General features: G+C 34.3%; 1 protein-coding gene across 1 annotated transcript; it reads left to right on the plus strand.

Moving 5' to 3' along the window:
• The first annotated feature begins 1,872 nt into the window (after positions 1 to 1,872).
• On the plus strand, positions 1,873 to 14,107 carry LOC123663665 (alpha-tocopherol transfer protein-like). The gene is made up of 7 exons (XM_045598332.1): positions 1,873 to 1,886; positions 2,847 to 3,034; positions 4,205 to 4,355; positions 7,949 to 8,060; positions 10,938 to 11,072; positions 11,856 to 12,069; positions 13,953 to 14,107. Exons 1-7 carry the CDS (start codon positions 1,873 to 1,875, stop codon positions 14,105 to 14,107), a joined length of 969 nt encoding a protein of 322 aa, XP_045454288.1.
• Positions 14,108 to 14,389: the final 282 nt, after the last annotated feature.

The following is a 14,389-nucleotide window of genomic DNA, read 5'->3' on the forward strand; positions in this document are numbered from 1 at the left end:
GTAGCGCTAGAAGTCTCTGCTAAGAAACCCTGCCATTACAGGTGAACTAAAAAGCGTTATAGTCAATCATTACATATTATCATTGCTTGCCTTTTTTTCAAAACAAAAAAAAAATAAAATAAAAAATATCTTAATATAACTTGTACCAAATGGATAATTAAATTATTTCCCATGAAGAAAAATAAAACGTTTTTCCTTTCAAGGCAAAAAAAAAACAGAAAACCTTGGTTTTACTTATTCAGCTTTTAAAGAAACGGTCAATCAATTAAGACATTAATTACATTTCGGACAAAAATAAGACATTCTAAATTTTTGTTCAGATTTTTTAAAATTATGAAAATTCTTAGTAATACGGCTATACTATATAAATAATAATTGTGTAAATATACTAATACTAGCTGTGCCCGCGGCTTCGCCTGCGTTGAAATCAGTGTGTCACAAAATTTTCCCGGCAAAGTTCCAGTGAAACTCTCATCAAAATCGGCTTAGCCGATCCGTTGGTGAAACCACATAAAAATCCGTGCAGTAGATTTTGAGGGAATCGATCACATACACTTTTGGGGACTTGGTTTTATAGTACACTAACTGTTGCCCGCGACTACGTCCGCTTGGTTATGAAGAAATGCATTACTATTAAGATGTTTAACGCAAATTATTTTTTTATTTCAGTCACTTGAAATGCTTATCACACTGAGTAACATTTTGCAAGGCACAATTTAGTATAATTGAATAGTTATTTTTATAAAACCTCTCTATACACCACATTTTTAGTTTTATTTTCAGGTTGCAGTATAAATAACCTATCAGGTGAAGATGTAGCTGCTGTATATGTTTCATACAAACTATAAACCCCAAATAAACCCCCTTAGTGGTGGAATATCGCAAAATCCGTTCTTAGCGGACGTCTACTAACTATAATCTACCTCCCTGCCAAATTTCATCTATGTTCATCCTAGATGGATGGACCTTCCAGCGGTTTTTGAGTTTCGTGATGAGTGAGTTAGTGACCTTTCTTTTTATATATATATATATATAGATTACGATGCATTATTTGGACACCTCCTCACCATCTACAGAACATACATCTTAAATTTCAAGTCTCTTACTTCAAAAACATAGGACTTTCATACAAACTTTCAAGCCCCGTTTTATCCCCTTAGGAGTCGAGTTTTATAAAATCCGTTCTTAGCGGATGTCTATGCCTATAAGGAACCCACTTGCCAAATTTCAACTTTGTACCTGTTATAGTTCGGAGATTTCGTGATGAGTGAGTCAACCTACCACCCCCCGTTTTAACCCCAAAAGCATTTTGATTTCTAAAGATACATTATTTGAACACCTTCTCGCCATCTATAGAGCATACATTTTAAATTTCAAGTCTCTCACTCCAAAAACATATGACTTTCATACAAACTTCCAACCCCCGTTTTATCCCCTTAGGGCTAGAGTTTCGTAAAATCAGTTCTTAACAAACGTCTACGCCCTATTAAAAACCTACTTGCCAAATTTCAAGTTTACATCTTCTATAGTTTCGGAGATTTCGTGATGAGTGAGCCAACCGCCTATCCCCCGTTTTAACCCCAAAAAGGAGTTGATTTTTAAAGATACCTTATTTGAATACCTTCTCACCATATAAAGATTAAGCAGCATACATTTTAAATTTTTATTTTTAGTTTCGGAGATTTCGTGATGAGTGAGTGACCTTTCGCTTTTATATATATTATAGATTTTGGAGAAGTAATGTTGTTACGACGTGTTTTTGTTTTTGTTTTTTTTTTCTATTCAAAGATTATGAACCACGGCCTTATACACAGGTCGGGCAACTACAATGGTGGGGGTACGTCAGCTTAATGGTTTACAGCCGCCACAGACATGAATAACACTTGGTGCGCTGTGCAACAAAAACAGAATAGCATTATGTCTCTTTTACTATCACACGTCACACATTTATGTTTTGAAATATAACCAATTACAATGAAATGTTACACAATATAACAAATAACAATGAAGAACGTCACTCAATATAACAAATTACGATGAAGAACGTCATTCAATATAATCAATTACAATGAAACGTCACCACCGCACCACGTGACCGCATACAGCGATAGCAGTGACATACAGTAGCGTTAGCTCGAACGAAAAGTTATGACATTATCGTACAAATCTCTCACCATTGAAAAAAGGCTTAGTTACTTGACCTGTATATAAGACCATGCTATAAATTCATAATTATATGTACATACTTGTATTCCTTCTGTAAACGAGTTTGTCAAGTCGACCGAGAGCAGTTATCGGCGAAGGTCATGCGATCAGCGATACCGTATGATATAACTGCCACGTTGTTCACATAAGAAAGTTTTCTACGTCATAGAATGGTACCTACCAACCGGCCGGTATTATGGCCTGATAGCGACGAAATAATCTATGAAGTACGCAAGCTAAAATTAATACTTGACATATATATTTTATATTTTATAGAGGCATGAGTGGCTTTCACATTAGAGGGTCATGGGATACGCTCAAGACCCTTTCAAAACTAATCATTATTAAATATTTTGTTAGTAACACTAAATGTGTAACGATTAACAAAAAATAAAACTCAAAAAGTTTCAACTACTAATGAAACCATTTTTAAATAGAAATAGTAATTTTTGTTTGACAAATTTTTATGTATCTTCTTAAATCATTCACTTCTATTGAAAAATATAAAAATTTGTAATGATAAAACCGCAAACAATGAACGAACGATCATAATAACAAAGATTAATATATATACGTTTCACCCTTCTCTCACTCATTAAGGCCGTAATTATATAATCATTTAAGCTTTAAAATGATTTCAGTATAGACGGTACGTTCAGTGAACACAGTATGGAGTTAACATTGAAACATTCTTTGGAATATAATCCTGACACTTTGCAGTATCTTAGAAAAATATACAATTTGGATAGTCAAGAAAGAATAGATGAAGCTATTGATATTTTAGTAAAATGGATTCAAAAACAGGAACACTTCGTTAAGAAGGAATATTGTAAGCACATACAATTATTTTTGTTAATATTCTTGAAATGAAAGCTATTTTTACTGTTGTTGAAAAGTTAGTTCGTAACTGAGGTAGGGCACAGCAAGAAATATCCTTCTCAAAATGTGGAGCAGCCCAACTGAGGAAGTATCTCGACCGTAGAGATGATCACAGCTAAAGAATACGGCTTTCAAGCAGTGTTGTGTTCCTGTGGTGAGTAAGGTGACTAGAGCTGGGGAGGAGTAGAGTTAGGGTTGACAACGCGCTTGCTATGCTTTTAGGGTTGCAGGCATCTATAGGCTACGGTAATCGTTTACAAGCAGGTGAGCCGTACCCTTGTTTGCCGAGTTAGCGGTATAAAAAATATATATTTTACACTTGTGAATTTGATTGTTCATATGTTTGCTAATTGGTTTTAGTGTTGTAATTTTTATTTAACTCTTAAATCATTGGAATGTTCCTATATTTATAAATATCAATAACACAACATTTTTTAAGTAAATAAATAAGACCTTTAAATATTTTTATATGTTTAACTGGAAATTTCTAATATTCAAAAACAAGGATAAAATTGTACAGTATTAAAAAAACTGCGTACCAGCACAATGCTGGGTTAAAAGCACCTTCTCATACTAAAGAGGAGTTTTAAAAGCTACTCCACTGTGTGTATAACAGATACACGCACATGTTTTAAAATTTCCACTGGTACATGCTGGTTTGGGTAACTATACACTAGATAAAAAAATGCACCCAAGAAAACTCGGAAAAGCTAGTTCATATTTAATAAAATAATAATTAAATAAAAAAACAAAAAACCCGCCTGCGTGAAGAACAACTAATAGAAAATCAACTGAAAAAGCTGGAACAAGATAAAAATTCAATATGCACACAAAGTCAGCGAAATAAATAGAAACAATATCAAACATTTTGTGCTGTACATTTAAAATATATTAATACGGTAGTCCTTCGAAACTTTATGCAAAGTCGTATATAACATGCAGTCGGAGACATGCACAAAGAGAGAATGATTTGACTTATCCTTCAATTTCATGCCTCCGACTGCTTCCTTGGCAGTCGGGTAAAAATGGATTAATCCAGATTTTCAATTTTATTCGCCATCACAGTTTACAATTATAATTCACTTAAAATATACGTAATTTAACTGTCATATTGTTTAAGGTAAACACTCGCTGGAAAGATGTTTATTGAGTAGTAAAGGTTCTATAGAAAGGCTAAAGGAAAAATTGGACAAAGTAGCTACTTTTAAAACTTTACTCCCCAACTACTATGAGCCACTCGATGTAAGGAGCTCCAAGATACTAAAAACTATGTAAGTAGATATAAATAAAATTAAGGAAAAATTTTGAAATAATTTTTTGCTCACTTATCGTGCCACGCGTATTATGATAATGGTTAAAATACATTCATGAACCTTATTTTAAAGTACGCTTTTTTTCGATTTATAGTTTCATTTTTACGGTTTACCATGTATTATCAACCAAACGTCACATTTGTCAAATCGATGGATTGGCATTCAATTTAGTTAATCGGGAAGATCAGTCAGAATAAGGATTTTTTTTGAATTTAAAATTAACATCTACGGGCTCTAAAATGTCCATGCCTTTTGTTGAATATTATGCATTTCAATACTACAGGCGATTTATTATTCAAACTACAATTCGACAGTCCCGTGACTAGTAAAGGACGTGGTCCGACGCTAACGGACTTTTTTATGTATATATACACTCACACTCATACATGCACACAGACATATTGCTACGTGTTAGAAAATTGTTTGTTGGGTTAGAGAGTCATCCACAATTTCCAACACGAGACACAAGAGAGAGATTAAAAAGGAAATCCTACAGAAACTTAATCTTCTTTTTCAACAACTCACAAAATCAACTTACACTTCAGCAAAGCTTAAACCTATAAGAACTACAATGACTCACCCACAATTAATTGCACTCAGATCTTAAGACGGCGAGAGAATCCAATCCAAAAAAAAGAGAAAAGAGCAAAAAAAGGCCCGCAACACACGTCCTGAGCCTTATATACAGCAAACCCCGTGTGTCGCGACACAACTACCCCCTAAGGTGCACCGCAACGTAATACGATACGAGGGTATTCCAAAAAATTAAATCAGTCGCCTAGAAAAAGTAAATAGCAACGCTAGTGCATAACTGTGCTATTATACATCAGCAGGAACGAAACCACGTGCTAATAAAAATATATGCTACAATACCCCCCTCTGTCGGGGACAGAGAAGAATTTTGCATCTCTGGCAAAATTCTAAAAAAAACTAATGTAAGGAGAAAATCTGGTAAGCTCAGGAAGGGATTATAAAATTTAACTCCATACTAAGAGAAAATAAAATTTTTTGATAGATTAATCATAAGAGATAATCGAATTACAAAAACACCACATATAATTTTGAATTCACTGCAACACTGTCTTACGACCCAATCATACGTCACTAACATACAACATCCTGAAATTCAACTATCAACGTGCGTTAACCGACCTAGACAATTAACGCCCTGACACTCAGAGTGACGGTCTATAAATGAGCACCACTCAGCAGCTACTTAAAATTTTTAATTTAACAATTTTTTTTTTTCTTTTTAATCCATATTTAATACCGTATTCCCGATGTAGGCTTTAGAATGTGCATAACACAATTAGAATCGAATATATATTCAATAGAATAAAATAATATGTGGAATCGCCACCCGTTCCAGAATTAAGTTGTAACACAACAACAACAACTTATGGCGTAGGCTTTAAACAAAATAATATGAGTGAGTAGATACGTTAGAGATGCACCCAACACACACAAATTAAGTTATTGCTCAGTGGAATAACTCAACAAAAATAAACACCAAAAGTACATTAGAGATGTACCCAACACACAACTATCATAAGTCATGTACTTGTATAAGCACAAAATAAAAAAAATGAGATCATCACCCGTCTCAAAAATGGAATACGTAATATAGATTTAAAACAAAAAGAAAACAAATATCAATTACCCTTACTACCAGAACTTCCTGTTAACTTCAAATCTTTAATATGCCAAACCCCAAGATCTTTACCATTCATATCCTGTAATACGTATACAAGAGGAGATCTTTTACCAACAATTCGACATTTGATAAATTTAGGCGCTAATTTCTTAGAAAAGTATTTATCTTTATCACTCAAGAAGTAAGTTTTCTTATAAACAAGATCACCAACATTAAATTCCGCAGTCCTACGACGCAAATTATAACTTGAAGTATTTTTTAAATGAGCGGCATACAACCGAAATTGAACTTTATCGAAAATACTCGCCAACTGACCTAAGTTCTCCGCATAACAGTCACGAGGAGTAAAAATCATATTTTCTATACTATCAGAGTCCAAATAATGCGAACCACACGACACTAACTCCCTACCGAAAACTAAAATTTATTATAACTAAAATATATTAATAATTGATTTCACTTTTATCAAAGTGTCACTAATACCTGCCAAATCGGTTATAATATCCAACGGACTGACCAAAATCTCCTCTGACGGTAACAATTCCGACAATTGTAATATTTGTTTACGTAAAGCTAAAACCGTGGCAGCTGGCTCCTCATTCCGAACAACCACCTCATATTCTAACTCAGCCTTAGGCAGGGATACGAATTTTATTGAGTGAGTCATCGTAGCACAATAATAAAATTTAAACGAAACAAAAAGTACAAATAAAAGTTCGATTTAAATTAATGTTAAAATGTAACAAAGAAAGTACAAAGTAAGCAAAAATATTCGTTAATAGAGGGTAGTCAAAAAAATTTAGTTACGGCAAAAATTATTGAGCAAGAAATAATTAATACAAAAAGTAGGTAACTGAAAATTTTTAGCAAGGAACGATTAACAATGCAAAAACGGTGACTACGCTCGGACAAATCTTTTAAATTCAAATAAAAACTTTTAAATATTAACTTTAAATTTTAAACATACCAATATAAATACACAACCTAAACGAAACAGTAATCAAATTTAATTAATAAAAATGAAAAGTAATAATTTAACACAATTCACAAAACACAAAACACACAAAGACACAAGGACAAGATCCTTTACATACCCAGAGAAAACCACTTGCCAGGAATAAGAAAAAAAAAATTGAGTGCCAATGCGATACCCTACAAAATAAAATAATTAAAATAATTCACCGACAAACAAATAATTTTAAATATTATAGAATTTACGTTGGGCGCCAGTGCTACGTGTTAGAAAATTGTTTGTTGGGTTAGAGAGTCATCCACAATTTCCAACACGAGACACAAGAGAGAGAGTAAAAAGGAAATCCTACAGAAACTTAATCTTCTTTTTCAACAACTCACAAAATCAACTTACACTTCAGCAAAGCTTAAACCTATAAGAACTACAATGACTCACCCACAATTAATTGCACTCAGATCTTAAGACGGCGAGAGAAGCCAATCCAAAAAAAAGAGAAAAGAGCAAAAAAAGGCCCGCAACACACGTCCTGAGCCTTATATACAGCAAACCCCGTGTGTCGCGACACAACTACCCCCTAAGGTGCACCGCAACGTAATACGATACGAGGGTATTCCAAAAAATTAAATCAGTCGCCTAGAAAAAGTAAATAGCAACGCTAGTGCATAACTGTGCTATTATACATCAGCAGGAACGAAACCACGTGCTAATAAAAATATATGCTACAATATACACATACTTATTTAGTGTGTCTTGTCACCGCTACCACCGCATGAGGCACACTGTTGTGGATTTGTAGCCTCTCGATCTTTGTATGGACGACGACGACCTCGACGTAGGTTTGCCCTTGTGCTTCATGAATGTTCATGAAGATGATTGATTCTTATGAAATGTTGTAGTATCGCATAGTATTAATTTTAATTTCAGATATTGTTCATTGATACCAAAAATGACAAAAGATCACGACAGGGTCTTTATTGCAAGAGTTGTGGGCGACGATTTTCCAAATCCTTTCGACGTTTACAAATACAGTCTTATGGTAAGTTTTAACATCCTATTTTTACAATAAATCTTCCATTTGTCCATATCCAATCTGATATATAAGTGCTTACGCTGTTATATAAAAAAAAAACAGGTGGTTACCAATAAATAAAAGATGATGAAATGAAACTAAAAAATTTAGTAGGAAGTAATTTTGACAGACCTCTCTTGATATTTACTTTACAGTACCTAAATAATTCTAATGAGGCCGAAACAGATAGAAATCTGAGGGTGCAAAATCGGGCCTATATGGTAGATGCACTAACACATCACAGTGCAATTTTGATGAATGGTTAAAGACGTTTGTGGGTGTTGTCGTAACGAAAGACCACGCCTTTTCTCTTGATCAATTCTGGTCGCTTATTCTCAATTCTTTGCTTAAGTCCCATCAGCTGTTGACAGTAGAAATTCAAATAGACGGTTTTGCCTAGCGGTAAAAGTTTGGACTGCAGCGTTGACTTCGTCGGCGGAAAGTGTCTACGCCCCAGTGCACCACCGTATTCACAACGTTGTCGGTCATCTCGTCCACGTTGCGAGTAGTTTCTAGCAAATCGAGTCGGTTTTGAAGTTCCAGTTGAAACTACTCGGAGCCACAAAGTATTTAGGACAGTGTAGGTCGGAGATTAGATTTCATCAAGCGGACCTGCTCTTCGCGTAGGTTTATATTCAAAGAGCCCCGTAACAGCCAGCGGTTGCTGCCGGTGCTAAGCCTATTAACCATTGAGACATCTTTGAATATATATGTCTTTTATCCGTTATGTTGAAATCTATCTCGTTACTCGTCACAGTACCCATGCTCATAGTCACCACGCTGAGTAAACGGATTGGTAACCGCAGGGCTGGCTTTATCACACCAAATATGCTGCTACCCATTTTCGGTCTGTGTATTTAAGAAGCCAGATAAGATAATATGATAAAAGATAAGATAATATGAAGAGAAGATAGGATGGTTATCCCGCCATCAATCGGCTTCAGTAGTTCCAAGGCGGTAGTGGAACTTTATTATCGGAATGGGAACGAGGACATGGGAAGAAAGGTAGTGGCTATACTATAAATTATCGTAACTTTATTGTAATGTTAATTAAGTATAATTGGAGATTAGCGCGGTCTTATCCATTACAATGTCTGCTCTTGATTATGTGTACAGTAATAACTATTTTACAAGCAGGCTTTATTGCAGCTGCAAAGATTTTCTTTTACATTACTGTCATGTATATTAGACGTAACAAGTGGTTTCTAGTAACAAAATTAATCATAAAGATTATATATAAGCTGTTACGTACAAAATACTATACGGTGATAAACCAAAGGTTATAAACGCAAAAATAATACATTAAACATCCTGATACGTGTAAAACCTTCGTAAGATCTCTATAAATATGTTAGACCATTATAATTATATTTAAAAGGTACTCGCACACAAATAAGCAAAAATTTTCACTCTTACTTCAAAAGCCTGCACGTCATTAATGGAAACGTATATATATAATTTTGACATATTAGGAATTTCCAAACTGAATTGCATCTGAAATTTACTTATTCAATCAAATTCAATATCATTTTAATGCGATAAGGCACAGCAGGAAAAATACTGCCCAAAATTTGGAACTGCCTGACTGAGGAAGTCTCTTACAGAAAACTACACTTAAATAATACCGTTCTCAAGTGGTGTTGTGTTTCTATGGTTATTAAGAGACACAGACCTCCTGAGCATACGCTATATAGAGATAGCGATAGCACTGTTATTAATAGCGCAGGTAGAGTTGATAATTCAAGCTTCTTTATCACTCGAATAAAAGTTTACATAAGTCAAGAGGATCTTAGTATTCATTCATTCATTACAGCCTATACAGTCCACTGCTGGACATAGGCCTCCACAAGTTTACGCCAAAAATAACGTGAACTCATGTGTTTTGCCCATAGTCACCACGCTGGGCAGGCGGGTTGGTGACCGCAGTACTGGCTTTGTCGCACCGAAGACGCTGCTGCCCGTCTTCGGCCTGTGTATTTCAAAGCCAGCAGTTGGATGGTTATCCCGCCATCGGTCGGCTTCTTAAGTTCCAAGGTGGTTGTGGAACCTTGTTATCCCTTAGTCGCCTCTTACGACACCCACGGGAAGAGAGGGGGTGGCTAAATTCTTTAGTGCCGTAGCCACACAGCACACAGCAGATCTTAGTAATGTTGGTATTATTTATCTAGTAGCACGCCTTCATTAAAGATACATAATAATAAAATAGTGACTGTTAAGTTTCTTCCCAGATTAATCTAAAATCTGAAATAGCAGTCGCCTCGCTTTAACTACAATTAATAGATTCAAAGATAAAGAACTAAAAGTGCTTTTGCAACCCAATTAAGGAAACAACTTTATTTTGATGGATTTAAGGAGCTGAGGTAGCGACCCCATTTTGCCCCACCCAGGCGAACGACGGCTCACACATGATAGTTTTTTTTAGTCAATAGGAGTCTGACATAACTCTCTGGTTCTGCATAACGCACCGGAGGGTATCCATGGTGGATTTTCTTCACGTAAAAAAAAGGTATATGCAAGATATACGAGAATCCTGCTCAAAATCTGGAGAAACCCATCTGGGGATAGAACCCAACCTCGCTCACAGCGAAATAATATTGCTCTCAAGTAGTGTTGTCTTCCTATGGTGAGTAAGGTGGCCATAGCTCATGGGGAAGAGTTCGGCAACACGCTTGCGATGCTTCTGGTGTTGTAGGCGTCTATATGCTACGGTAACCACATACCATCGGGTGGGCTGTACGCCTGTTTGCCGATCTCTTCAGAAAAAAATATGACTATTACAAAGTTGTAAGAGAATTATGAACAGTTTTTTCATAAGATAATTAGAAACGTCTAATTTCATTTCAGATATGCGAGTTCGCACATGCCTACGATTATAGTCACAAAAAAGTTGGTATATTTGATACTCGAGATTGTAATGTTGTGGAATTAGTTAAGGTTATCAACTTGGTTGATTTCCGACAAATCATCTCAATAATTGTGGTAACTATTACTGTTTTATTTAACCTCAACTGACTTAAAAATGTCACATAACTTTAATAATTTATATTTGTTACTGTTGAAGGAGTGTTTAGTTTTATCGTGTATTTCCAATATCATAAAGAAAGTACAGCAGGAAAGTTACGAGTTGTGTTTTTATACATTGTTAATACTTAATTAGAGTTATGATTATACAATTTTAATATTTACTCCTTAAGAATCGATTTTCAAAGAAGGCCCCTGGTATGAAAAAAATATGAGGAGTAAAATCTACTGAACGAATGATCTCGCTACATTTCTCGTAACGCCATCTATCGCCTAAAATGTAAAGGCGTTTTCGTTCATTTCAACGTTTTCTAATTACACCATTTCATCGTAACGTATCATTAACAGATTACGTTGTTTGATTAGTTTATTTGCCATTTAATATGGTATTAATCTTTTTCTTAGACTAGTAAACTCTTTTGTGCCTATTTAGACAGTCGATCTGAAGGAGTAATCTCCAGTCGTGCGTCGAAGCTGCCACACACACACTTTCTTTTTCAGTAAATGCCTACTTCGCATAGATATTTATAAGTATTTATAGCGTCACTACCACTTGAGATTGGTACGAGAAAGAATTGAATAATTCATGAAACAATAATAGCCGTGTAATAAAGTCAGTTATGTCGAAGTTTTTCACCAAATTGCTCTTTTAGAGAATAATTACTAATATATGAAAATAAAATAGTTAAAATAAAAAGGTGGATTACGTGAGTGCTTTATGTCCTTATGGTATATTTGCAGGAAGGATATAAATTTAGAATAAAAGGAATCCATTTTGTAACAACATCAAAAGCAATGGATGCTATTATTACAGTGTTTAGACAAGTACTGAGTTCAAAACTACGACAGCGAATTTACGTACACAATACTGCGGAAGGATTGTATGATCATTTACCAAGAGAAATACTACCAAAAGATTTTGGAGGTGACGAAAAACCAATGAAAGAGCTGAGCGGTGAGATGACAGAAACAAAATTTCTATATATCTGAACCCTAGCTTATGAAAAGAAGAATAAGAAGAAGAAATATACTTTATTGTGCATATTACATAACATACATCTTTAAAAATAAAATTTGCAAAACAATACTATGCACAAAGGCGGTCTTATGAATGTTATTATTTATAGTAAAGTAGATTTTATTTCGGGTTTATTGCGTGACGAGAGCGTTACGAAATATGTAATACTAGCTGGTTCCGCGACTTCGTCCGCGTGAAATTTAACAAAATAGTTATTGTTGAGATCACAGTTATAAAAAAAGTAGAAGTAGCCTAAGTTACTTCTTGTTGCATCAGTTATCTGCCAGTGAAATTTCCGTCAAAATCGGTCCAGCCGTTTCAGAGTTTAGTCGGAACAAGCAGACAGATAGACAAACATTATAAAAAAATTTGTTTAGGTATATGTAGATACCGTGTATGCATACATATTAATTTAGTAAAAAGCGGTTATTTTAATATTACAATCAGACACTCCAATTTTATTTATTTGTATAGATGATGTAGAAAAGTAAGTTGACTATCGCAAGTCATCACCTTCAATCACGATTCGGCCTATAACATCAAAAAACAAAACAAGTGTGCTTTATACCAAACGACTAAAGTAAAATATTCTGCACACTTCAGAAGTCAAAAGTTCTGAAGAAACATAAGATAATTGTGTTTGCAGACAAACGAAGAAAAACCGACTTCAATTATATCGGCAAGTAATACAACTTAGGTAGACAAAAAAAATGTCAAGTAAACACGCATTATCAAAGATTACTCCAAAAGTTGTAATCAGATCTCGATGAAATTTAAATATGACCACATGATAAACATCGGCTTTCGATTAAATTAAAAATCATCAAAATCGGTACACCCAGTAAAAAGTTATGCGGATTTTCGAGAGTTTCCCTTGATTTCTCTAGGACTCCATCGTCAGATCCTGATTTCCTTATCATGGTACCAAACTAGGGATATCTCTTTTCCAACGAAAAAAGAATTATAGAAATCGGTCCATAAACGACGGGCTCATCCCCGAACATACATAATATGTATACGGTCGAATTGAGTAACTTCCTCCTTTTTTTGAAGTCGGTTAAAAAAAACAATCGAATCGAGAACCTCCTCCATCGAAACCGGTCCGCTCAGTAAAAATTTATGAGGTATTATATAACGTAGGTCGACAAAAAATAGTCAAGTTCCATTATTAGCGATAACTCAAAAATTAAACGCTTAAAATATATTAATAAAGAAAAAAACTATTACTGCCATCTAGTGGATAATACAGCTCACTACGTTATAGTAAGTGTGGCCATATAAAATCATTTGATTGACAGTCACTGAAGTAGTTTTACTGGATTCCGATAGAGGGCGTCGCGACAAAGTACTTAACATGAGCACAGGCACACCCCCGCACCGTGACGTAAATACGCGTCATCAAAGTTTTGATCATATTACAATCGGTACATCCAGTAAAAGTTATGAGGTATAATACAACGTAGGGTGACGAAAAAACAGTCAAGTAAATACAAAAAATACTTGTCAAATCTCGATTAAATTTAAATGAGACTATATGACAAGTACCACCTTTCGATAAAAAAAGAACCATCGAAATTCGTCCACCCAGTAGAAAGTTCTGAGGTAACAGACATAGTCATCGTACAGTTTCATACAGTATCCTTTACAATCTTATTTTACGTAATAATTTTTGCACAATATTTTTGAATAAATATATCGATAAAATACAAGAAGGACTTCATTCTAAGAATTTTTTTAATTAGTCTTCGTATATAATATTCAATTTTCAATGCATATTTTGAAAATGACATATATTTAATTTTCTTTTAATATATTTCCAGATGACTTAATGGATTTATTGGCTTCAGAAGAATTCACGAAATATTTCAATGAATGCAGATTAGCAAAAACAAATGAAGATTTCAGAAGTGTAGACAAATTTAACGATCAATGTCTATCAATGGCGGGTTCATTTAGAAAATTAAATGTGGATTAGATTTAATAAGATAACATTAGTTGAGATTCAATAACTTTTAATTATTTTGAGTGACCACTGAGTTTTAAGTTTTATATATGTGTTTTTTTGTAGAGTTGGAATAGAGAAGAGTTAAATGTACATAGAGTGTAATATTAAATTGGAATGTAATAAAGATAGTAAATGATTAATTAAATATCGATGTAGTATTTTTATATCTACTAGTTCGCCTTAATAATTCCATGTATACTCTGAGTAAATCCATAAATACGATTACGCCAAGCAACGGTCTAATCCACGTTA

The sequence above is a fragment of the Melitaea cinxia genome, chromosome 20 (assembly GCF_905220565.1).
Source record: "Melitaea cinxia chromosome 20, ilMelCinx1.1, whole genome shotgun sequence".
Taxonomy (NCBI): Eukaryota; Metazoa; Arthropoda; class Insecta; order Lepidoptera; family Nymphalidae; genus Melitaea; species Melitaea cinxia.

Excerpts from the sequence above, each read along its gene's own strand:
- LOC123663665 (XM_045598332.1), top strand. Across the intron at positions 8,061-10,937 it reads TTTACAAATACAGTCTTATG|ATATGCGAGTTCGCACATGC; the intron begins GTAAGTTTTAAC and ends ATTTCATTTCAG. Across the intron at positions 12,070-13,952 it reads ACCAATGAAAGAGCTGAGCG|ATGACTTAATGGATTTATTG; the intron begins GTGAGATGACAG and ends ATATATTTCCAG.